Consider the following 25,196-nt stretch of genomic DNA (forward strand, 5'->3'; position numbering starts at 1 on the left):
CTGAACAGGTAGCCCGGATGGACGGATGTAGGGTTTGGGATGGACAGATGTAGGGCTTGATCCCAGGATCCTGCGACCGGGACCTGAGCCACCCTTATTTTCAGCTTTCTTGATGTCCTTATATAAGTATTTGGTTCATATAAAAATACTCTGCATTGTGAAGTTACCTCAGGGTTTAGAAAACATTGAAAAGACCTCCCCAAAAGGGGCTTCTGGCTGGTTCAGTCCGTAGGGTGTGCGACTCTCAATCTCAGAGTCATGGGTTCAAACCCCACGCTGGGTGTGGAGAATACTTAAAAATAAAATCTTATTGGGGCACCTGGGTGGCTCAGTCAGTTGGGCATCTGCCTTCGGCTCAGGTCATGATCCTGGGGTCCTGGGATCGAGCCTTCCACTGGGCTCCCTGCTCAGCAGGGAGTCTGCTTTTCCCTCTGCCCCTCACCCCACTTGTGTTCTCTCTCTCTCTCTCACTCTCAAATAAATAAATAAGATCTTTTAAAAAAATCTTAAAAAAAGAACACAAAACACCAAAAAACCTCCTAAAAATGGATTTGTTCATTCATGCAACAAGCTCTTACTGAGCATCTCTTACGTGCTGGGCATGGTGCTGGAGTTAGAAATAGTGAGAGCTGCTTTTTTTTTTAAAGATTTTATTTATTTATTTGAAAGAGAGAGAGACAGCCAGCGAGAGAGGGAACACAAGCAGGGGGAGTGGGAGAGGAAGAAGCAGGCTCCCAGCAGAGCAGGGAGCCCGACGTGGGGCTCGATCCCAGGACCCTGGGATCACGCCCTGAGCCGAAGGCAGACGCTTAATGACTGAGCCACCCAGGCGCCCCTAAGTGAGAGCTTCTAATAAGGCCAAGTGAGGAGTTCCTAGGAAGGGAGTCCTCTGAGGAGAGAGCTTGCAGCAAACTCAACCTAAACTCAAATTGCTATTGGGAAGAGAAGGGCCTGGGGAGCCCAGCAAAGTGGGAGTCCGTACACCGTTGAAAGGGAGGCTGCTGATTGTGGCCATGATGGAATGTGGCCATGTTGTCAGATCTTCTGATTTCGCCGGAGACGCTGGAAATGGAGCTTTTTAAAAACACTTTGTGGGGGCACCCGGGAGGCTCAGTTGTTAAGCGTCTGCCTTCGGCTCAGGGCCTGATCCCAGGGTCCTGGGATCAAGCCCTGCAGTGGGCTCCCTGCTCGGCTGGGAGCCTGCTTCTTCCTCTCCCACTCCCCCTGCTTGTGTTCCCTCTCTCGCTGTCTGTCTCTCTCTGTCAAATAAATAAATGAAATCTTAAAAAAAATAAAAACACTTTGTGGGCACAAACGTCTTCGTGGGCTACGGCAGTCCGTGGCTGCCAGCGGGCAGTTTCCAGCAGTCGCTGGCCTGCAGGAGGTGGATTTGGGGAATTGCTAATGAGCATTCAGAGGAGAGGCAGAATGTCCCCTGGAGAAGTGGGCTGTGCCATGTACTTGGGAGGTGGACGGGATGGCAGGGGAGAGGCCATGAATCGTTCTTGAACTGTGTGTCTTTTCCGTAATAAACTCGCCCACACGTAAGGTCATTGTATCATACAGCATTCAGTCAATCCCAGAGGGCGTCAGGGAACTCAGAGGGCATATGACCCTGTTCTTCCTTCCTTGTGGGGCCACACCCAAGCCTGTACCTGGGTTCTCAGCTACCTCCTGCAAGTAGGTCACTCAGCTCCCAGGCTCTGGAGAGAGAGGTTATGGTATGTGACAGGCGGGACTGGGGCATCCTGAGCATTGGGTCAGGTCTGCCCATTGGGCACATTTAGAGTGTGAACTTGCAGTTCTGCCACAAAACTAGAACAGAAACCGTGCCCTGAAACTAAGAGCCTGGGGGAAGAGGAGAGGAGAGAGTTCTTATTCTTTCTTCCCTAGGAAAGTGAATTAGCCTGTGTGAGAGTGGAGACTGGGTGGTCCACTCTCTGCCCTTGAACTTGGGTCCTGGCTGTCCTTCCTCTGTGGCTGCCAGGGGGGCTGACCCAGTGCCAAGGAACCAGTTCCTGCCTAGACAGACAGTGGGGGAGCTGTGTTTGCTTGGAGGTAGGGCGTGGAGGAGTGGGGACAGAAGGCAGCTTAAAAATTTGCAGTCTTTTTAATTCGTTATTTAAATTTTTGTGTTTTCTAAATTTTTCTTTTTCATTAAGGTTATTCGTTGCTTATTTTTTATTAAGTAATCTTTATGCTCAATGTGGGGCTCAAACTCACGACCCTAGGTCAAGCGTCATATGCTCTACTGGCTGAGCCAGCCAGGAGCACTTCTAAATTTCTTTTTCTTAATCTACACACTCATGATTTTCCAACTTGCTGCCTTTTTTGAGATGAAAAGCCTCTCTCAAATCTGCTTCCCTCTTTCCTCTAAGACAGTGCTTACTTGACACGTGCCCAGTTCTAAATGCTTCTCTCCCTTTTCTCTCAGGGCAATTTTTTCCGTGTTGGACCTAATGAAAGTGGACATGGCGAACTTTGCCGTCACTAGCATTAGGCCGCATCTCATGCAGCAGTCCGTGGAGTACGAAAGGAAGAAGTTTCAGCAGATTTTGGAGAAGCAGCCAAGTACGTCTAATGCTTTGTGGTGTCCTGCACTGTTTTTCCATTTCAGGTCTGTAGCTGGTTGCACAACGATACCGTTTGCAAAAGAAAACTAAAATTTTTGTGTGGGAGTGTTCTAATTTCAAGACCGAAAAGCACAAGACTTTGGACTTGACAATTGACAAGCAAGAGAAACAAGTAGAATATAAGAATAGAAATTTAAAAGAACAAAGAAGGCCTAAGTTAAATAGGTTTTTAATGAAAACACCAGTTTGGGGTATATGCTTGGCCTTGACTTTTAAAACATGACAGACTTCTTGTGACTGTTTAATTCACTTTCCCCTCTCTCGGAGGTACATGAAGAAATTTTACTTTGCCTCCTTTCTATATGCAGAAAATCTTTCTGGTTTTATACCCAGAAAAAGTCTCATTTTCATAAGCCTCTCAGACGACTGCAGGAGAACAGGGGACTATAGAACCCAAATCTGTGTTGCATTTCTAGGGTGCTTTATTGAGGGGGTGCGTTTTTCATCAACAGCTGACGTTCTGGGTAAATTACAGTCTTTGGATCCCATTTATTTATTTTAGGATTTTATTAATTTATTAGAGAGAGAGCGAGCACAAGCAGGGGTGGGGCAGAGGAAGAGGGAGAAGCAGACTCCCACCAAGCAGGGGAGCCCGATACAGGACTCGATCCCAGGACTCTGAGACCATGACCTGAGCCAAAGACAGGTGCCAACCCACTGAGCCACCCAGACGCCCCTGGATCCAATTTATTATGAGTCCCATTTAGCCTCTAACTTGGGCAGTCCCGAGGTGAAAATGGCAGTCTCCGGATAGACTGTGTTGCCCGACCAGAAGTTACTGCAGCGCCCAGAGCGGGTGTTCCTCCAGCTGCGGACAGCGAAGGCCGAGATGGCCCAGGAGGGGTCAGGAGAGCAGAGCAGAAGAAACTGTCGCAGAAGACTGGCTGCTGTTCCCGCGGCGCGGGGCGCGTGCCGGCCGTGTGCGTTATCACGGATGGCCCTCACACCGTAAGCCTACGAGGGGCGCCCTACTTCGTTAACCCCTTTTTACAGATGTGGACATCGATTTTGAGAAATTTTTGACCCGAATGGCTGGACCACCCAGTTCACTTTCTCAGCCAGTGTCGTACTGCCCCTCGGGAGGCATCCAGCCTGGCAGCTCCCCAGGCCGAGGAGCCTTGGTGGGAGAGTCAGGTGCCGGCAGCCAAGGGTGAGCGAAGGAGCCGCTGCTGCGGGCCCGGAGCCGGCCAGCCTCCTACTTCCTCCTCACGTGCGCGAGCTGGTGGGCTGCGGAGCGTGCCGCCTGCAGAAGGCTACGGGGACAGGACGGCTGGCCACCGGGACAGCAGTGCCACTGGAGTGTTGACACAGGGGCATCCTGCAGCCGTGGAGAGTGGGCCCCGCCATGCCCTTGGCCGCGCACTTGGTGTGAAGGTGACCTTGGCCGGCAGAGCCGCGGCCCGTTCCGGGCGCCGTCGGAGGGATTTTCTGCTCCCGTCATGTGGGTGAAAACCTCATCTTTCTCTCGTGCCCCTCGGAATCCCTCCCTGGTGCATTTCTCAGCTTAGAAAAGGAGGGAGCACCTGCGGGCAGATGAAAGACACTCGAGACCCTCCCGACAGTGCTCCAGCCGCCGCAGAAACCGCATCACAGGGGTGGCAGAGCTCCCCTCCCATGAGGCTGAAAGCAAAGGAGCTTGGTGGGAGACTCCGATCCAGACAAGGAAAAGGCCTCATTTTCAGTGTGGAGGATGCTTTACACTGGGAGACGCGCGCCAGTGTCTTCTCCTGTCTGTGGGCAAGAATGTTTGCATCTCACTGAGCTGGAGTCCTCAGAGCCCCCAGCCTGGCTCCTGCCGCGGTCAGGGTGGGAGCGAAGACCGTGGTTTGTCGAACATCTGTAGGTGGCCAGGCCTGGCCATGTAGTCACTGTGCTCTGTATTCCCTATCTCGTTTAGTCCTCGGAACTGCCTGTGACGTGGCATCGTCCATCTCTTTTTACTAGGAATCTGATCATCCTTAGCTTGTAATGGGCAATACTGTGATTTAAACTGAGCTTTATTTGATTCCAAAGTCCGTCCTCGATACACACCGCACCCTGGGGATCTTCCCTAAGTCATTCCGAGAAGCGGCCCTCCTGAGTGTCGTAGTAATGTTCGCAGCCTTGTTTTTCACAGATTCCCTGGACTTTGTCACCCAGTGGCTGGAAGAAGCCGCAGATGACCTTATGAATCAGAAGTATAAAAATGCCCTGCCAGCTGCGGGAGGGGCCGCTGGCTCTGGGGACGGTCTTGTGCCAAATCCCGTGGCTGTCCAGAATTATGCATACCTGAAGCTTCTGAAGTGGGACCACCTCCAGAGACCTTTCCCTGAAGTAGGTGCTCCAGAGCAGGCGAACTGCTCACTTCTTTTTGTGCTGCAGAGCTTTTAAAAACTAATGGTTTTGTGATGATACAGTTCTCTTGCCAGAAAATTTCCCTTTTGAAATTGAACAGATCGGTGGCTTTTTGTCTGCTTACAGCTAGAGGACCATTACCACGGTTTAATGTTGAAACATTTTCATCACCCGAGAAAGAGACCCTGTCACTGCCCTTCCCCCTTCCCCTACCCCTTGGCAACCACTAATCTTCTTCCTGTCTCCATGGATTTGCCTATTCTAGACGTTTCGTGTAAGTGGGATCCTGCGATGTTGGCCTTTTGTGTCTGGTGTCTTTGACTAAGCATAATGTTCATCTAGGTTGTAGCATGTATCAATACTTCATTTTTTTTTTTTTAAAGATTTTATTTATTCATTTGACAGAGAGAGCACAAGCAGGGGGAGTGGCAGGCAGAGGGAGAGGGAGAAGCAGGCTCCCCGCTGAGCAGGGAGCCCTACTCCGGGCTCGATCCCAGGACCCTGGGATCATGACCTGAACTGAAGGCAGATGCTTCATCGACTGAGCCACCAAGGCGCCCCAGTACTCATTTTTTTTTAAGTTGTATTTTTTTACTCTCGAATATGCATAATACAAAATTTACCATCTTTTAAATTTTTTAAGTAGGCACTACACCCAGCGTGGGTCTGTACGCACAAGCCCCGGGTCAGGAGTCGCATACTCCACCAACTGAGCCAGCCAGGCGCCCCGAAATTCACCATCTCTATGTGTGTAGTTCAGGGCATTAAGGACGTTTTCATGGTTGGGCCACCGTCATCACCATCCTTCTCCAGAACTTTTCCATCTTCACAAATTCAAACTCCTTCAACACCTTTAAACACACCTCATGCCTCGCTCCTCCCTGCCCCTTGGCAACCACCATTCTACTTTGTGTCCCTGGATCTGAGCGCTCTGGGGGCCTCATGTGAATGGAACCCTACAGTATTTGTCCTCTTGTGTCTGGCTCATTTCACTCAGTGGATTGTCTTCAAGGTTCCTCCATGTTGTGTGTGTCAGGATTTTCTTTTTAAGGCTGAGCGATATTCCAGGGTCTGTCCCACGTTTTGTTGAGTCATTCATCAGTTGACAGACATTTGGGTTGTTTCCACATTTTGGCTGTTGTGAATTGTGCTGCTCTGAACGTTTGCAGGTTTTGGTGGGGGCACATGTTTGCGGTTCTTTTGGGTAAATACCTGGGCTGAGAGTTGCTGGGTCACGCGGTGACTCGAAGTTTCCTGCTTGGAGGAGCTGCCAGGCTGTCTTCCCGGAACAGCCGAATCCCTTTCCCTCCCCCAGCAGTGGATGGGCCTTCCCGTGTGTGCTGCTGAGCCGCTCTCCTGTTTTTATACAACTTCGTTAAAACCATAACGGTGATGCTGCTTTTCAGTATCACCTAAAAAATATTGCTTCCCATTCCATGTGGACATAGAAAAAACCCAACAACATAAAAGTTTTTCGCAACAAGTACTTCTAACTGCAGTGGTCCTTTAAGAAGACAAAGGATTTCCCCCATTTTGTCTGTAACCTGCGGGTTTGGCGTGTAGACTCGTTTTTGAGGGCACTCAGGCTTTTTATCTCTAGCCTCAGAGCCTGCTACTTCTCTAAATCTTTCTCCTCTAAGTTCCTTATTTTTCCTTTCAAGATGCTGTAAGCCTAAGGCTTCACTCTTGCCTCTGAGTTCCCTGTTTCGTGCCAGAGGAGGCTCTAAAGAGGGTGTTGTATTAAGGGGGGGGGGCCGGGGAGGCTCCTTTCCGAATAGTAGCATAATCTCTCCAGAGGGCAGTTTGCAGCCCGACATTTCTTTTAAAATACCGCCGTGCGGTGTCTTCCGTTGGACAGATGTCTACCCTCGGGGTTGACCGTTGGAGATCTTTTGTATCCTAAACCCAAGTCCCGCACAAAGCCGGGGTGCTGCTGTGTAACCAAGTCAAGGGGGAGGCTGAGTCTGGAAGCATCTCTGTTTAACAACAGAGGATCCTGAATCTTCAGAGATAGTTTTTGCTCCTTGAGAAGAATTCAAGGCTAAGACCCTAAATTGTTAGCGTCTTGATCTGCTGTGTCAGACTTTTCTAGCAAGACTGGTCCTTAACATGTATTTGGCTCACCTGTAGAAACTCCCATTGGGAGGCGTATCTCGTCAGCCTTTCCAGTGTTCTTGCCCTCATCCCACGCGGGGCACTTTGGCCTGGGAGACGCACGGGTGTCTAGCATGGGGGATGCAGGCGTGGAAATTCACTCACCGCTTTCTGGGCGGCTTTGGATTGTTTTCTGTCATTCCTCCTTTTTCTACTTACCGTTTGTTTTTCAGTTTCTTTATTCACTTGCTGATTCTTGAGCGCCTCTTTGTGCTAGTTAGTGAGGGGGTGCCAGGGTGAATCACAGTCACGCAGGCTCTCCCTTCAAGCAGCTTCTCCCCTCCTTCCCTCCAGGGCTCTGGCTGGGGTCACTGGCTGCCTGGTTTGCCCTGGACCTGGGGAGGGAGGCGTTCACAGGACTTGGGAGTTCCCGTTTTAAAGCCAGGACGCCCCGGACAAACTGGCATGAGTTGGTCCTCTAGCTCCCCATCTCCTTACTCTTTCCTGTCTCACGAGAGAACTCCCAGCTCTGGGGCGCCGGCTCTGCCGGCCCACTTTAGATCCATGGCCTTCCGCCTGTAGGACGGCCGTGAGCCGGGATCCCCGTTTTGCGCAGAGCTCGGCTGAAGGCATTTGCCTGAGGTCGTCCTGCGCTTCCGTGGCCGTTCTTAGTGTGCTCTGGGGCCTCCCTAAGGAGAGGGGGCCTGAGGGGAGGGCCGATTCATGGCTAGGACGTTCTGAGGGGACCTGTGGAGGCGCGTGTGCCCCCTGCTGGCCAGCGCATCTCCCGCTCAGGGATGACTTCTGTCGCATCTGTTACAGACCGTTCTGATGGACCAGGCTCGCTTCCAGGAGCTCCAGCTCCAGCTGGAGCAGCTCACCATCCTGGGAGCCGTGCTGCTGGTCACGTTCAGCATGGCAGCCCCAGGAATTTCCAGCCAGGCCGACTTTGCTGAGAAACTCAAGATGATCGTGAAGATTCTGCTGACAGACACGCATCTGCCGTAAGTGGCTCCTGTGGGACGGGTGGGAGGCGGCGGGTGGCGGAGGCAGACTGCGGTGGGGTCTCCCGGTGGGGGGAGACCCTGGGGCCGCTCTCTAGGAGCTGAGAGGAAGCTTGCTCTCTGGTTTTTTTCACCCCAGCAGAACGGATTGGGGTTCATACGAACGGCGTTAGGGTCGCTTCTAGGGTCCGCAAGGCTCTAGGAGCGTGGCTTTCACACGCTCAGGACCCAGACCCAGAGGAAGAAATTCCGCTGTGGCCTAGGACACACTTAAGCACACATGTAACTGAAATAAAAACGTCACAAAGTGAAACTTAACCCGAACTATGCTTAGTACACATTCTTATAACATTAGGAAAAAAAAGATACTGGTTGCTGCCCACTGAATTGCTCTCACAACGTCCTAACAGTGCGGGCAGCACAGCCCTGGGGAGAGGTCCTCCAAGACGCGGGCGGCGTCCCCCCGAGTCACCGGGCCGTCACGGGGCCCGAGCTCGTCTTCCGCCCTTTGCCCATTCCCCGCGGCCGTCGTGTGCTGCGTCTAAATGGGTCAGTTCATCGAGCAGCGCGAAGCCACACCTGTGCGGGGCAGCGGCTCCGGTCGGGTTCTTGGGTTCGAAGCGTACAGGATGCTTTGAGGAGGAAACACTACCTGACAAGGCCCAGTTCAGAGGATTCCTTGAGGAGAAGGACCCCAGACATTTCCCATCCTTACAAGACGGAGGCATTTTAAGTGTGCCCGAGCCGGGGGTGGTGAGGGCCGTGTGCACTTGCTGGGCTAGGCCGCGAGGGGTTTGCTGAGCTGATGCCCTTGCGCAGAGAAAGCCCTGGGCTGTCACCGAGGTCCCTGGTAAGCAGACCTGGTTGTCTACTGCTTAAAGCTACCGATGCGGGGCCCTGTCTGGCGCTGGGGACCCACCCTGGCTCTCGGGTTGGCACAGAGCTGGGACCAGCAGTGAGTCCCCGGGCTCACACATTTGCTCCCGTGACTTCTGCTGTACAGAGGGTTTAGGCCCAGAACAAAGGCCTTCTAGGAAACCCACCAGCAGGAGGGCTCCCACAGACACTCCAGCAGAGCCTGAGGGCTCTGGAAAATCAAGGTGCGAATTTTCTTAACTTTGGGATTTCAGTATTATTTATTCTTTTATAGTAGTTAATACATTCCCATGTTTCATAAATCAGAAGGGACAGAAGGGTATCCAATGAAAAGTTTCTCTTGCACACCTGCCCCACAGCTCCCTGATTCTGGGTCCTTGCCTACTACTCCAGTGGGATTCAAGATACTCGTAAGCCAATTTCAGGCTCATTTCAGCACACAGATGCTGCAAGAAGTTGGGTTTTGGGTTGTTAGCGCGGGTATAGTCTGAGCCCTCCCCTTCCCAGTGTCCTTTCTAGTAGAGTGAGACCCCTGAGTCAGGTGCCCGCAGCCTGAAAGGTTGGGGGCAGGGAAGAGAGTCCTAGATTTTGTCTTTGAACATGTCGGTCTGTGAACTGACTCAGATCGTGACTTTTATCGGGCCTGGGCTCCTGCTTGGCTTGAGCTGGGTGGATGTGCACTTGACTTACGGGCTCTTTCCTCTCTGCCTTCTTTCCTTTCTGTACCCAAGCTCCTTCCATCTGAAGGACGCCCTGACTACCATCGGGGAGAAGGTCTGCCTGGAGGTGAGCAGCTGCCTTGCCCTGTGTGGGCTCACCCCCTTCACCACGGAAAAGGAGGCCGTGCTCAAGGGCCAGATCCAGGCTGTGGCCAGTCCCGACGACCCCATCCGCAGGATCATGGGTACGTTTGTGGGGAAGACGGACAGCAGGGATGTGCCCTTGGCGGGGCTGGCAGACCAGCGCCTCTGAAGAAATCTGGAAGGTTTTGATTGGTTATGAGGGCTGATGAGTGAGGAGAGAGTGAGTAATCACCACCAGACCGTGAGGACGACCCGAAGTTCTGGGCAGGCGACCGGGCAGCCGTCATTGTTCTCAGGGCTCTGACTTTGGAATCACAGGCTTTGTTCAGAACCCTCCTCCAGCGCTGTGAGGTCATAGAAAATATAGGAATTGGTCTCTGCCCGGGTTCCTAGCACCGAGCTCCTAAAATTCATGTAATTTCCTAAGTGATAAGAGCGCTAAGAGCATCTTTTGTTCTAAGATTGATCTTTGACCTGGATCCTGACACAGAACTCTTAAATCCTTCGGAATTTCCTGGGTGATAAGAGTGTCTTTTGTTCTAATGAGGTGACTCTGGATGGGCTCTGAAAGACCAAGCCATGATTAGAAGCCTGGAATTTTCAGCACCCCCACCCCCCCATTCTCCAAGAAAGGAGAGAGGGGCTGGAAATGGCTATGATGAAGCCACAGTAAATATCCTGGAAGTACAGGGTTCGGGGAGCTTCTGGGTTACCCGTGTAATGGGAGAGTGGGTACCCCAACTCCGCAGAAGCTCCTGCCCTCAGGACTCTCCCAGACCTCACGCTTTGTGTCTCCTGTTCTGGTTTTCATCTGTATCCAAATCCTTTATTATGTGATAAGCTAGTAAACATACGTGTTTCCCTGAGTTCTGTGAGCTGTTCTAGCCAATCAAAATCCGAAGGAGAGGAGGTCATGGGACCCTCCAGTTTGTAGCTGTGGGTGTCCTGGGGCCCTACTACTTGCAGTTGGCTTCTGAAATGGGGGTGGAGGGGCAGCCTCATGGGGCTGAGCCCCTGGCCTGTGGGATGTGACACTCCCTCCAGGTAGTGTCAGAATGGAGTACGATAGTAGGTCACCCCGCCGATGTCGCAGAGAAGCGCGTGGGGTGGGGAGCCCCTGCCCTCGCCCACATCTGGTGCTGGCGTGTTTGGGATGTGCAGTGTGAGGGAGGGAGGAGCCGGGGTTTTCTTCACAAGCACCTGGTGTGTGGCTTGAGCAGGTGACCGGACGCTCGAGGTTCCTCATCTCTAAAAGGGATAATACTGACAACCCTACACAGTTGCTGGGAAGACCGCCCCGCGTGAGGTCCGTGAACTGCTTCTCAGAGTATCGGCAGCCCATTGCACGTACTCACTAGAGAGGAGCTGTCATTAAGATTGTGCTAGCCGTTACTCTTCCTCATCCCAGCCATCGCATACGGAACATTCTGTTTGCTGGTTGATCGAGAAATACCTTGTGTTCATCTAATTTTGGGGCACCTGGCTGGCTCAGAGCACGTGACTCTTGATCTTGGCCTTGTGAGTTCAAGCCCCACGTTGGGTGTAGCGATCACTTGAAAAATTTTCTTAAAGATTTTATTTTTATCTAGGGGCGCCTGGGTGGCTCAGTCGGTTAAGCGTCAGACTCTTGATTTTGGCTCAGGTCATGAGCTCAGGGTTGTGGGATTGAGCCCTGAGTTGGGCTCCACACTCAGCGGGAAGTCTGCTTGAGATTCTGTCTCCTCTCCCTCTGCCTCTCTGCCAATTTGTACTTGCTCACTCATTCTCTCTCAAATCTTTATTTATTTATTTTTTAAGATTTTATTTATTTATTTGACAGAGACAGCCAGCGAGAGAGGGAACACAAGCAGGGGGAGTGGGAGAGGAAGAAGCAGGCTCATAGCGGAGGAGCCTGATGTGGGGCTCGATCCCATAACGCCGGGATCACGCCCTGAGCCGAAGGCAGACGCTTAACCGCTGTGCCACCCAGGCGCCCCTCAAATAAATCTTTAAAACATTGTTTTCATCTAATTTTAAAAACTCCTATTTCTCTTTAGTGTAATTTAATTCTGGAGTCATTCTTTAGCTTTTTTATGAAACTAAGTAGGTGTTCAACATATAAATAATGAATAGTTAGCAGGCTCAAGCAAAAGCTGAGTGATCTGTGGTTATCCGATTTCAGGTGGGAGTAGAGGCTGAACCAGTGACTCGAGCCTGCTTCTAATACTCTGACTTCCTTTTTATCCTTAACTAATATTTTATGGAAAAAGTTACAGGGATCAACAGTTTTTTAAAAATTACTTCACCCCAGCCCGCATCGGTCACAATGTCATCTGTGGGTCACTCAGGGGGAGCCTCTTGCAGGTAGAAGGACCATCAAGACTAATATTAGTGACTTTGGTAGAGATTCAGGAAAGTGCAGTGAATAGACCCCGGCTAGCAAGCGGGTCCGTGTCCTGCCGTGTTGGGTGTTGAGTAACAGCTGGTTACAGACCTGGGGATAAAGACCAGCTCTGGGGTAGGAATGACCTGAGGATCTCCAGTTCTGTGTGAGGCTTCCAGCTGTGAGAACCATAGAAAACCAAACTAACTTGGGAACGGGGGTGACGGGACCCATCTGGTCAGCAGTTGCTTTGTCACTGTGTATTGGGGTCCGAAGGGTATAGGTCATTCGGACCTGAGAGGGTCCCACAGGGCAGGCGGTGGGCATGCAGTTTGAAAGAACCGGGTGAATATAAATGCCCCTATTGCTTCTGTAGGAAAATCCGCAAGAAGTGTGCCTTGCACGCTCTTTTGGTTGGTGAGGACAGCGCAAAAGCAGCATAGAGAGGAACGGCTTAAAAGCATCAACTGAGGGGCGCCTGGGTGGCTCAGTCAGTTAAGCGTCTGCCTTCGGCTCAGGTCATGATCCAGGGTCCTGGGGTCGAGTCCCATGTTGGGCTCGTTGCTGGCGGGGAGCCTGCTTCTCCCTCTGCGAGCCGTTCCCCCTGCTTGTGCTCATGCTCTCTCGTGCTCTCTTTCTCTCTCTGACAAATAAAATCTTAAAAAAAAAATCAACCTGAATTATTCCTCAGAGTAGCACAAGTTTGCAGATGCCCACAGCTCCGTGACCTTCCACTGGGGGCGTTCTTACATGTGGGCTTGGTGGGAGAAGCTCACAGACCCACAATGCTGGAATCTTTGTTTTTCTTTTTTCGGTTTTGAATTTATAATTCCTGCTTTATCTCCCCCTCCCCGCGCCCGCCCCACTTTCCGTGTGCCCTTCAGCACGGCTCATGGTGGTCTCAGTGTGTCTTTCTCCTCAGGGAGCAGAACCAGCTAACACTTGAGTCTCCTTTTATTGATTCATGCATTTATTCTCCCTTTCCAAATGTATTTTGAGCTTCTCCTGGGGCCGCGTCTCCTGCCAGGCCATGTGCTGAGTGCTGGGGGGAAATGACGAACGAGTGTGCTTCTACCCTCAAGAAACGAACCATCTAGAGCGGGAGAGGAAATGTTCCAAACGGGCTGAATGTTCGAAGTGCACAGTGCGGTCTAGGGGCTGGGCAGGGAAGACTTTCCCGGAAAAGGCGTGTGTGAGCTAAACAGTGAAGCATAATCAGACGTGTGCAAAGTCACCCTGAGTAAGAGACAACCAACTGCTTTCTTTTCTATCACAGATTCCCGAATCCTGATCTTCTTAGAAAGCTACCTTGCCTCAGGTCATCAGAAGCCATTGCCCACGGTACCTGGGGGATTGGGTCCGGTTCAGAAAGAGCTGGAGGAAGTGGCTATTAAATTTGTCCGCCTGGTCAACTATAACAAGATGGTCTTCAGTCCCTACTACGACGCCATCCTCAGTAAGATCCTCGTCCGGTCCTAACACGCATGCGTTCTGCGGCCGCAGCAGTATTAGCCTCTGACGCAGAACACCTATTCTCAACTCTAGTGTTGCTTTGGAAAACGGCTCTGTAGTACATTTCTCTGTAACAGCCCTGATTCCAAAAGGAAGAATATTGTGTATCACTGTTGAAAAGAGTTGTTGAAAAAGGCACTGAATTCTATTTTGAAGGTTTGTATTTATGAGTGCAAGTTTACAAATCGAGAAGCTTCTTGTTCTCTTAAGTTTGAGGTAGCACTCCGCTTTGAAACGGCTGACTGCCGTGTGTCTCCACCCGACCTTGTCCCGATTATAGCTGCCTTGTCTTTCCCAGGGGGCTGGGGCCTCTCCTCCGCCATCTGGTTAGTTTTTCTTTCAGACACGCAAGAGGATCTGCCAGCCACCCCAGGATGAGAGACCACGCCACGACCGTGTTGAGACTCCTGCCCCTCCCTGGCAGCGACCCGCCCTCTTGCCTCCGGCTGTTGTGTGTAGAAGGGCTATACCTAGTCTTACCGTCCCCCCCACCCCCGTGATTGCTTTCTCCTCCCCGGGCCCAGCCAGAGCCCCGGAGCCCTTTTGTTCTAGAGGGGAGCTTATTGATTTTAAAAAACTTATTCTTTTATACAGAATTATTTGTGAGCCTGGATGATAGCAGGTATGACTTTTGGGATCTAGAGAAAGGAAATTCTTTGACTTTTAAGCTTTGAAAGTTAAGGAGGAAATATTTTTTTAAACAGTATATATGTTGGTGTAATTTAAAAGACAGATGTCTGGAGTTTTTACTGAAAAATTCACTGATACAATACACAGATGTATTGATTGGATTTGAATTTCGGAAATAGATTTAAGTGTTTTCAGATAAAACAGTATAGTGTAAGCTCACTGATTTCTTGGATAAGGAAGTCATAGAAAATGCCTGGTTTTGGAGCAGTATTTTTTGAGGAACTTCAGTGACCGGAATTCCTGACATATCCTGTGGCTGAAAGGGTAGCTGGGGTCTCACAGATGACCCACTCTGTTAAAAAAAAACAAAAGAAAAGAAAAAAGTAAAAGGTGTGCGTGCATGTGTGCGCGTGTGTTTTAGACAGGGACAGTGTATTAGAAGCGGAGCCGTGCAGCTGGGAGTGAACTCCAAGTGCGGGAACAGCACCAGGCAAAGTAATGCAAGGGGTCCCTTACAGCGCTGAGGGCTGCGGTGGGGCGGGGGGCCGGCGAGGTGGCCGCCCCCGGAGGAACACTCGTTCTGTAGACTGTCGAGTGGTCCCAAGCTTCAGAAGAGGGTACGGTTATGTTGGGGGCGTTGTGATTCCTCCAGATACATGCTACAAACTCTCTTCTCATGGTGTTTTCTACTTGCAGTCAGAAATGTGTGCTGTGTTATGTGGTCAGAAGTCCTATCATTAAAGTTGACACTCAAGGACACATCTTCCCTGGTTTCATTGGAAGGGAGTAAAAGTTCAATAAGTAGAACTTTTAAAGGACAAAATCACATGTTTTATAAGTGTCTTCAAACGAGGTCACTTCTAGAATTGTTTCTGGAGGTGAGGTTGCTCTGTGGCCGGCAACAGGGTTGCTGGTTGGTCGTGTGGTACCTCCCACCCCAGGCTGAGGAGCCCGAGCACTCTTTAAGTAGGCTCCGTGCCCAACTCGGGGCTTGAACTCACAACCCCGGAATCAGGAGTCACAGGCTGTACCGACTGAGGCTCCAGCCTCCCCCCGCCCCACCCTTTTGCCTGCCTCAGCCTCCAAGGGTTTGGGGTTTAGTCCCGCACCGCCAAGGATGAAGGGGAGGAGCTTTACCCCCTAATACACGGGGTGGGTCAGCACTTCCTGTAGTCATTCTTCCTGAATCTTACAAATTCTCCTTTTTTGCCTTCTTTTCTAGGGGTTAGCTTCTTACAAGATTTTTTTTTTTTTTTTTGCCCCTCATGGGTTCCTAAATTCACAGAATTAAGTTTGTACCATTTGAAATCTTGATGCGTATTTTACAGGGACCCGCGCGGACTCTCGTGCCCCCTGCAGCCCCCCCCCCCCACCATTGTCCACTGGTGGAGTTCTCCAAGTGGCAGAGCCAAGAACGAAGGAGGCAAAGCTCAGAATCACAATATTCATATTGAATTGTGTTGTTCTTTGAAGATAAGTGAGCTGTTTTCTTCCTGGAATCTCATAGGATTGTCACTAAGGGCCAGGAAAATTCATTTAGTCCTTCAGGAAATGCTTGTTGAGCATCTCTTTGTAACCCCCCCCCCCAAGGTATGTATCGTCTGGAGCAGAAATTATCCCTCAGAATTGAAGTGGTTCTATAGAATGCATTCTGATCGGATTTGACATGATTTTCTATCTGACAGGTTTGTGGAAACAAGCGTCTTTTAGGAAGGTCTAGGTTTATGGGGCCGTAGTACCTTGCTGTGGATGGAACTGCGTGCCTTGGGCGCTCGGTCCATCACAGCAGGAGTGTTCGATTCTCGGATGGGCTCGTCTGGACTGAATGACTGCCTGGAGCAGTACCTGCCGCGTTGTCAGCTCTTGGTGGGGTGGATGGATTCTCAGCCTAGATGTTTTTCTGAAAAATCTCATTACGTTTAGAGCAAGCTGTACAGTGCGACTGTTTACGTGACCGTCTAGCCCGACTACAAGAACACTTCAGGTCAAGGCGTCTTACTGATGAAATGCAGTAGGCAGGTGCCTACGGGCTCTTCTCTCTGAGGAAAAGTCACAGCGACGTCTGACACAGCAGGCATGTCACGTGCACGTACTGGCTGACGATTGAGGGGTTATTCAGCCCTGCTTTTGTGGAGGCGCTTACGTTCATGTCTCTAAAACCGATTCCTGGGAATAAAGTGGGGTCGCTGCCACCCCCTTTCCTGCTGAGGTACAAAGGGAATAGGTGTTTGCTGCTTGATTCCCAGGGACTCTTGGCGTGCTGTGGTTTCTGCGTAGAACGTTTGCATTTCTTTTCAATTTGAGGCCGGTGGTAGAGTGGAAAGACTGGGAGCTGTCCGGAAACCCCGTTCTGACCCCATTTCTGTTATGTACTAATTGGGGCAGATCAGGACCTCTTCCCAGCACATGCAGAATGAAAGACTTGGTCTTTAAACTGCTTTCCAGCCCTGACGTTCTGTGCCGTGTCTCATTGGAGTGACTTGAGCACACAGCGGCAGGACCGTGCGCAAAGCTGATTTAGAGACGGTCTGGGTCGGAGTCTTTCCTCTGTTGCCTTCCGACTGCTTGTGTGATATTGGGCCAGCCGTCCCTTGGGCCCCAGCAGTTTCATCTGTAAAACGGGGAAACGACTCACTCACACTGTGAGGATTAAATTTGATAATTGATATTAGGATGCTCTGTACATGGGCAGGGACTATAATCGCCTTGTTAACAACCGAGGAGAGCATGTAACCCTGTCCCTGTAGGTGTCCCTGTGTCTGCGCCCAGCCTCCCTTCAGTCCGCACATTCCACGGGCTGGACGGAAGGCGGGCTGGACCGAAGGGTTCCTCCTGTCCCGGCCTCATGCTGTCTTCCGTCGTCTCTTCTGTGCCAGAGCTGCAGTCTTGCCTTTGTTCCTCCCCCGCTTCCACCACCAGCCCGCCGAGGCCGCCCCGCTCTCGCCTCTGTGTTCTTCGAACTAAGTGCATGAGTGAATGAATGAAGGACGGCAGATGACGGGCTGTGAAACCCGTTTAAAGGCACTTATCTCACTGAACACGTGATCTAAATAAAGAACCACATGATGTTTGCTGTTGTGTCTTTATAGTGGATTTTGTATCCTGTAACTGTTTTGTTGGCAGTGCTCAGAACAACTTCACAGAAGCTCGGTAAGCTCATTTAATCCGTCAGATGCTCACTGATCCTTTGCCAAATAGCTAGAGCCCTGGAAAGTAAGTGTCTGGAAGCTAAATGGGCAGGATTCAGTTGCACCTGGTCCCCTGGGGGCTTCTGTTTCTATTGCCTTCAGAACCTGAGAACCAGGACTCGTCTGTAGGCCTGGTGTAGGTTTGAAGTCAGATGTGTCTGGAGTTAGGGGCACTAGTCACACTTCACCATCTTTACGTTCATCTGAACTAGACACAGAACGGTTTAAGAGTAACTTCTGACTTAAGAACAACCCTAGAATTGAAGAAGCACCTTCCTTCCTTTTTCATTCCTGCCGCCTCTGCTTTCCGAAGTGCTGTCTTCGTTGTGCTCAAAGCAGAACTCTGGTCAGGGCTCAGGGAAGAAAATTTAGAAAATGGACGAATTGTTTTTCTTGACTTTTATTCCCAAAGCTTGGTAAGGTAGCCCTTTTGTTGAATATGTCAGATTTTACTTAGATCAGGAACATGGTACCTGAGTTTTGTTACTTTGTATAAATGATCTGTCAGGACTTCTGAAATTTTTATTAAATAGAACTTGACTTAAAAAAATAATAAATAGAACTTCACTTGCTGAGTGTCAGGTAAGAGGACTGCTGACATTAATGAAGTTTGCTTTGGAAACTGAAATGTAAAAAACAAATTTATGAACATGGTAATTATGCTTTTACTGTCGTGTAAATGAACTCTTGGTTTAAGCACAGGCCAATAGAGGGTTATAAAATCACCAAATAAATTCATAATTATTGACCAAGGTTAATATGCTGACAAAAGTGTATTTTTTCATTCTTTCCTAATGGTACAAATTTGGTTGTTGAGTTTAACATTTACTAGGTAGCTACAACCTTTTACTTTACTTGGTGTGGCAGTATAGATAAAACCTCTTACTTGAAATTCAGCGCTAAAGGCTAGAGTTTGACTGGTTTTGTTCAGGAAGGACTTAGAGTCCTTACATCTTACTGGGTTCTAGAATTCTCTAGAAAATGTCATTGCTTTTATAAAAAGGAAAAATATGGATATCTTTTGGAAATTTCTGGGTCTAGCACTATGGACATAGGTGAGTTCCTGGACAAGTGGGACTGGCTATATGAGCGTCTGCACATTAGAGTTCTAAAAGTAAGTTCACATTTCTAACATCGTGCTACTTGATCAACTGTGTCTGCAAAAGGAATGATCAAATACTCAGAATCATGTTAAAATCTAAAAATTCATATATGTATAGCAGAACAATAGAAAATGGTTTCTCCTAACAAATAATCCTTTTTGTGTTTAAAGATCAAATAACATCCAGGGGGGAAACATCTTAGAAATAAGTGCAGTAGAACAATTATAATACCCCTGTGGCTGCTCAGCGGCACTTTTCACCAAGCTAGGCGTGTGCGTGTTTTCTCTGTATTATGATGCTAAAAAAATCATTTTTCATGCATTCATGTAGCTTTGTTTTGTCGCTCATGCAGACATTATTCCAGATCATTACAGGCATTTGAAGCCATTTGTCTTTAAACACTGCCCCAAGACAGCGCTTCAGGAGGGATTCCGTACCTCTGTGTTTTAACGCCTGTGAGGCTATTTGGTACTACTTGTGCCTTTCAGATTGTTTTGGTGACAACCATATTAAAAAAAAAAAATACACAGCTTGAAAACGATACTTGAGACGATAACAAAATCTGAATTAGAGGTAGCTAACTTTGTTTATAGGCTGTTTTAGCTTTAATGGGAAAATACGGGAGACATATGCTTATGAATTATGTAAATATTACCTGGCTACATATAAGCTTATATGCAAGAAAAGGATTCGAGATAACGTCTTTTCCATTACGAGCAAGAGTTTTATAGAAATATTTGAAGCCGATTTTAAAATGTTTTTAATCATTTTTGAATTCAAACTCTAAATTGCATACCCAATATGTAAGAGTTCTTTGTAATATTTTTCCTTTTTTTTTTTTTTCTTCCTTTTAGCTTTTATTCTGAATCATAGCCCTTAGGCTCAACTAGTTTTCTGTCTAGTAGTATTTCTAGAAAGGAGTCAAGAGGAGGTAATGTTGCTGACAAAGAGCGAAACCCCATTTTGGGACTTATCATTTAATGCTGTCTGTGCACAGCTCCCGAGGAACGTGTCCCTGAGCGCCGAGTACCTTCTGAAATATATGTGTGGGAACAAGACAGCGGGTGGTTAGAGGAATCCCCACACACTGCTTTTAAGAGACACGAAAGGGGCTATATCTGCCTCAGATTAATTGGGGGGGAAGTACATTCATATTTGAGGATTTCTAAAATGTTTAATTTGCCTCTTACAATTAGATCCCTCTGTTTTCGGTTAGTACTGAGACCAGGAGAGGACGAGTCGGTAAGTGCACATACAGTAAATACAAGATGACTTGTCTTTGTATCGGCATTTATTTTTAAACGGTATTGGCTGCATAAAGTAAGTAGCTATGTTAAATAAATTCTGAATGGAAGCAGCAGGAGGCATGACATTTTTGAGATCCCTTTATTTTTTTTTAAAGGATTGTTTTAAAATTTTAAACTACAAAACCGATTCCATACATTCTGCCATAAATAAAAACAAACAATAAGGCAGGACTCTACATAAGCAAACTGAGAACTGTTTTCAGAAAATGTGATAAAATGCTTTACAATCATAAGCCATCCAGTTTTTAAAATAAAACTGTGGAAAACTCACAAATCTTCAAGTGGCACATACAAGACACCCTTGAAGAGGGAACAAAATGTGGTTCTGCCATTTTGTGCTGTTCTCACATTTTTGAAAACCTAGTTTTGCTTAGAGCACAGGTCTGGTCCATATTCTAAAATTCACACAGGTTGGTTTTTTTTCTCAAGAACCATATGATAGAGGCACCAATGACAATACAACTTTGTTTCCAAGAACCTTGTAACAAAGCATTGTCTCTTTTAAACATATGACTTAAGAGGCAAAAGGGAATCCTGGAGAAGTTTTCTTCCAGAGGCAGCTTGGAGCCCGCTTCACCGAATCCGCTTCTGCTGCCGCGCTCTGTAGATGTCATGGACAGGGGGGACGACCGCTCCCTTTTCTTCGTCGTCATCGGAATCCTCGTTGGGCCTCTTGACCGCCTTGGTGAGTACGGCGTTGCTCTCCACCGGCCCGTTCCCCTCCACGGCCAGCTCCGGGGCGCCCCCCGTGATGATCCGCACGGCTTCCTCCACAGCTGCGCAAAGCACACGGAAAGGACTGTTGGGGGGGTGCTGCCGAGTCCGCTCCGGGGAGAGACTGCACGCGCATTTGGGACACCTCGTGGCTGATTTCAGAGCCTACTATTTGGCAGGGCAGGGGAGGGCAGTAGTGATACTACACTATTAAAGGAAAAGACAACAGCGGGTCTTACAATGACTTTCAGAAGCCCCGTGTACTAGTGCGTGTTCCCACGAAAAGATCCGCTTTTGTGGTTTTACTCAGTGGCGTTAGAATGTGAGCGAGCCTCTCTGTACCAAAGAGGGTTTGATCACCCTGAGGCTTCACTGTACTGCAAGATGGCTAGCTGGATTTGGAAACTTCAGGGGCAAAGAATAATCTCCTGCCTACGGGACCGAGTGAGTTCGGCCCTAAAGTGGAGCTTTCGTCACTTACTATTTGGTATCTTGCATCTTCGGAAAATTTCCATCAGTTCATCCACTTGTACAAAAGGACCCTATTTTGACACAAAAAAATTTTAATCCCCAATAATCTGACAGGTTAAAATCACACTACTTTTCATTTTCCGTGAGACGAGAAAAAGCACACGATTATTATAACCCCCAGAGCAAGTATTATCCAGAAACTAATAGTAAACAAACCTGGAAGCAGATGGGAGGAGGGAGAAGTTTCATTAGAACGACGGCTGCAGGCGGCACTGGGAACACGCCCCCAGGAACAGGGTGTAAGCCGGGTGCTGTGACACAAGGAGAAGGAGGAATCAGGATGGAAGAATTTCTAGACAGAGCTAAAATCAGAAGTAATTTATATAGAGCGTTCTAGGTCTGTGTTGCTTTGTTCAGGACATTTTAAGTTGCTTTTAGTGCTTTACAGGTTTGACCAACTGAAGTGGAGGAGACAGAGCCGCCTCACCCCCAGGGCCGCTGGGAGGCAGAAAAGGAAACAGTCCAGGGGCAGGACTTCAGTCAGTTTTTGTCAAAGACCATTTCTAAGCTTCATAAACCATGTGTTCGGCAACCCTGTTTAAACTCAACAGTATGTTTAATCATACGGGCCTTGTTCAAATAGGATCTAGAGGGACTACTCCCCGTTAGTAAGTGTAAGTAACACCAAGCAGCGTCACCGACGTGAGCGCCCAGTTGTACGGGCAATTTGTACGAGCAGCATTTCTGCCCAAACGAGTCACTGGAATCTGGATCGTTGAGGGTATTTTTTTAAAGACATTCTTAACTTGCTTCAAAGATTATAGCCAAGTCACTTGTCAGAGTGACCCTGAGTCTAATAATTAACCTGCAATGGAAAGGTCACATCACTCCCCCCCACCTCTGGGTTAAATCAACAAACAGAGGTCTCAGTACTGGATCTAAAGTCATGGCTTACGTGCTAAATGGCGTGGCTGAAATGGAATCATCTGCTGAGTGTCTGGTTTAGGGTATTCTGGTTTTCTATCCACTTCATCTTTCAGAACAGGCACTATAGAAGGAGCTACAACTGGGTCTGGAATTATAGCTGCTAGCTTAGCACGGGAGACATCCTGAAAATGCAGAACAGAAGAATCCTAAACCTGAAAAAGGGACTTGAGTATAATTGTGCAATTCTACAATCTTGAGGATACACTGTGAATAACTGGGTTAAAATCACAGAAAGAGAACTGAGAGGGAGAAGTCAGAAGTGACGGTAAAGACTGTTACAAACACTCAACCAGGAAAGCCGCACGGCTGTCGAGGTGGGCACTTCATAACCTCCCCTAACCCTGTTCAAGCCTTGTTCGACCCCGTGCTGCTGGGTAGCACATTTGCAAGCTTTTTTTGAGTAAATACCTGACTGGGCACCAGGCAGAGAGTGGGGCAATTTGTGAGAAAATTTACAATTTCAGATATTTTTCTGACCCTTCCCTTCCACTAGAATTGAACAATATCAGTTTCTTTAAGTGAAGCTGGGTTAAGTGAAGTCCCACTTCATGAAAGCTAAAATAATCACTAAACTAGTGATTACAATTTTGTTAATGAAATAAATTATTCCCAACATATTGGTTCAGGGAAGAAAGCCGCACCATTTGTCCAGACAGTTCTAGCCATTTATTCCCTCTTTGATGAGGCAAAAAGTAACCTTTCCATTTCATAGAAGGGACTGAAGCTCAAAGAGATTCTGATATTTCCAGTAAAAAGTAGAGGACTGGGAGCACTGGCCTCTGACCACAAACCCATCCACCATCCTCTTTAGTTATCAGCAGTGCCTCACCAGGGCTGAGAACAGTTCTCCCAGGCAGGTCAAAAGGGACAGTTTGGCCACCTACCAGGAGGGGCCCTGCCCCAGGGGAGTTCCTCTGCTGCAGGCGCTGGTGTCTGTCTGTCCAGACCCAAAAGAGCCCCTTTTGCCATCATCAAGGTAGAAGAACATTTCCCTTTCTCAAAATTTGCTCATAGGCGGTTGGTGGCAAATCTACATGAGTAGGCCCATTGGGAATGGCTTTGTTCCTCCCCCTCTCATGTTTTATATACATGGGAGTATATTTAATCCTTTTCCCCCAAAATAGTTGAAATAGAAACAGAAGAGAGAGAATTCATATTTAAGTAGTAGTACAATGGAAATAGTAAGAGCTCTATTTTCATTAATCTCCATTTTCATGTTGGCGAAGTTGAAATAGTCCTTGCCAGTAACTTCACACAGGGGTCTTAAAGGTCTTCTGCTTCTCATTGAGAAGTTAAACTAGAAGCTGAACTTAATGATCCCTGAGCAGTCGCCCCTAGTTCTAGAATAGGAAGCTGGGGCTGGCACAGAACTGGGGCTTCCATCAACGAAAAGGTCTGAAGATCAATATGGGTCATTTTCCCCAAACATTTAAATCTGGTTCACACCAGACCAGTGAGACGCAGGCCAGAAGAAGATGCTGAGGAGAAGATGGTCAAGAGCATCCTCATGCTGGTGGCTTAAAGGGACCAAGCTAGGATCTTGTGGATATGGCTTCCCTTCGGATTTCCATCTTGGTCTTTGTTTTCATGACACAGGGAAGAAAAAATCAAGAAACGATAGAACAGTGTTTTTCTCAGCAAGGGCTATTTCTGGAGCTTCATAAACATTAATCTTTCCCTGTGGCCTGAACAGTTTCAGGGGCCAGATTTCTTTTAGGACTCAGTTGTCTATATAGAGGCGCTCCATCCCAGATAAGCCCCTTTCCTCAAGCGCCCCCTGAAGTACTGTTTCAAGAGATAAATCCCTTCAGGAACCTTATGGACTTATTAACAAGCTGTGAGGCTTCTTCATTATACCTACAGGAGCTGCATTTGGTTTGAGATCTGTCAAAACACATTCATCAATTTTAAGAACTATTAGAAAAAACATAATACCTGAAATGACATTTTTCCTTCCTTCCACAATACCTTCATGGGCCCACCAGACAGAAGATACAGGGCTCTGGCGATTTCAGGGGAAGGCCGAAAGTGTTTGTTAAATCTCACTCTAATTCTCATTTTGTTCAGTACTTTTGATACTCAGTGTTTCATAAACTCAAGGAAAATCCCTCAACTTTTTTCCTGTTTTCTGAATTTGCTTTAGAGGGATGTGTATCCATAAACTATCCTAAAACACGGGAAAAGTAGGGACACTACACACCTCTCAAGTACATACCTTATAACCAAGTGCTTTTAGTTCGCTTGCTGAGCAAGGATATAAGTCCATGAACTTGTATCTGTCCACCAGTAAAGCTGTTTCTTTGCCTTCATACTCTTCTTTGAATGCCGTAAACCGTCTTTTCTCCACTTTGAGTATGCTAGCTAGATCACCGATGTTACTTTCGAAAGCTAGAAATCGGGCCCAGATTTCTCTGTAATAAATACGAACAGTACTTAATCACTCTGGGTTTGGAACAGGGAGTCCATTTACCAAAAAAGCCTGAAGTTCTCTCCTCCCTTTTTTTAATTAGAAAAAGCTTTTTTACAAACTGAGGACTTCAGAGGGGAGGGGGGTGGGGGAATGGGATAGACCGGTGATGGGTAGTAAGGAGGGCACGTATTGCATGGTGCACTGGGTGTTATACACAACTAATGAATCATCGAGCCTTACATCGGAAACCGGGGATGTACTGTATGGTGACTAACATAATATAATAAAAAATCATTAAAAAAAAAAAAAGAAAAAAAGAAAAAGCTTTTTTAATTAAGATTTCCAAACTACAGGACAGTATAACAAATACCTACAGATCATCATCATTACCTAGATTTCATCATTGTTAATATTTTGCCATATTTGCTTCATCTTCCTTTTGCTTAAGTATTTGAAAGTAAATTATAGATATCAGAACAAGCCTTTTTTTGAGATTTTATTTAGCACATCTTCCTGTCCCCTTGTGGTAAGAGACACATGTACCTTAAAGAGGGGTAAACTCTGGGTGAAAGAGCTGAAAAAGGAACACATACAGACTTCCAGTTTCTCCTGAAGAATGTGGCTTCACCATTTTGTTTAGTGGCATGAATTATTATGTGGAACACATTCTTCACGCAATATATGAATAAAAATATATCCTAAAACCTAACACGATTGCTCTTTTTTTCCTCATTAACATGGATTATTTGGGACATATCTGTACCTCAG

At 48.0% G+C, this 25,196-nt stretch overlaps 2 protein-coding genes across 5 annotated transcripts in view; one reads left to right on the top strand and one right to left on the bottom strand.

The window, feature by feature from the left end:
* Positions 1-18,194, top strand: part of TCP11L1 (t-complex 11 like 1) — a 37,218-nt gene extending 19,024 nt beyond the window's left edge. For all 4 annotated transcript variants that reach the window (XM_040638923.1, XM_040638925.1, XM_040638924.1 and 1 more), the window contains exons 6-10: positions 2,435-2,571; positions 4,750-4,946; positions 7,884-8,065; positions 9,673-9,845; positions 13,383-18,194. In XM_040638923.1, the coding sequence (XP_040494857.1) occupies positions 2,435-2,571; positions 4,750-4,946; positions 7,884-8,065; positions 9,673-9,845; positions 13,383-13,585 (892 nt within the window). In that variant the 3' untranslated portion in view covers positions 13,586-18,194. The remainder of the gene's footprint in view (positions 1-2,434; positions 2,572-4,749; positions 4,947-7,883; positions 8,066-9,672; positions 9,846-13,382) is intronic.
* Positions 18,195-19,911: 1,717 nt separating this feature from the next.
* CSTF3 (cleavage stimulation factor subunit 3) overlaps positions 19,912-25,196 on the bottom strand; it is a 66,787-nt gene continuing 61,502 nt past the window's right edge. Inside the window, exons 17-21 of the mRNA XM_008686833.2 lie at positions 24,234-24,429; positions 21,987-22,140; positions 21,248-21,342; positions 21,042-21,102; positions 19,912-20,622 (exon numbers count right to left, since the gene is read on the bottom strand). Of these exons, the coding sequence (XP_008685055.2) occupies positions 20,420-20,622; positions 21,042-21,102; positions 21,248-21,342; positions 21,987-22,140; positions 24,234-24,429 (709 nt within the window). The 3' untranslated portion in view covers positions 19,912-20,419. The remainder of the gene's footprint in view (positions 20,623-21,041; positions 21,103-21,247; positions 21,343-21,986; positions 22,141-24,233; positions 24,430-25,196) is intronic.

The sequence above is a fragment of the Ursus maritimus genome, unplaced genomic scaffold, assembly GCF_017311325.1.
Source record: "Ursus maritimus isolate PB19 unplaced genomic scaffold, ASM1731132v1 scaffold_23, whole genome shotgun sequence".
Classification (NCBI taxonomy): domain Eukaryota; kingdom Metazoa; phylum Chordata; class Mammalia; order Carnivora; family Ursidae; genus Ursus; species Ursus maritimus.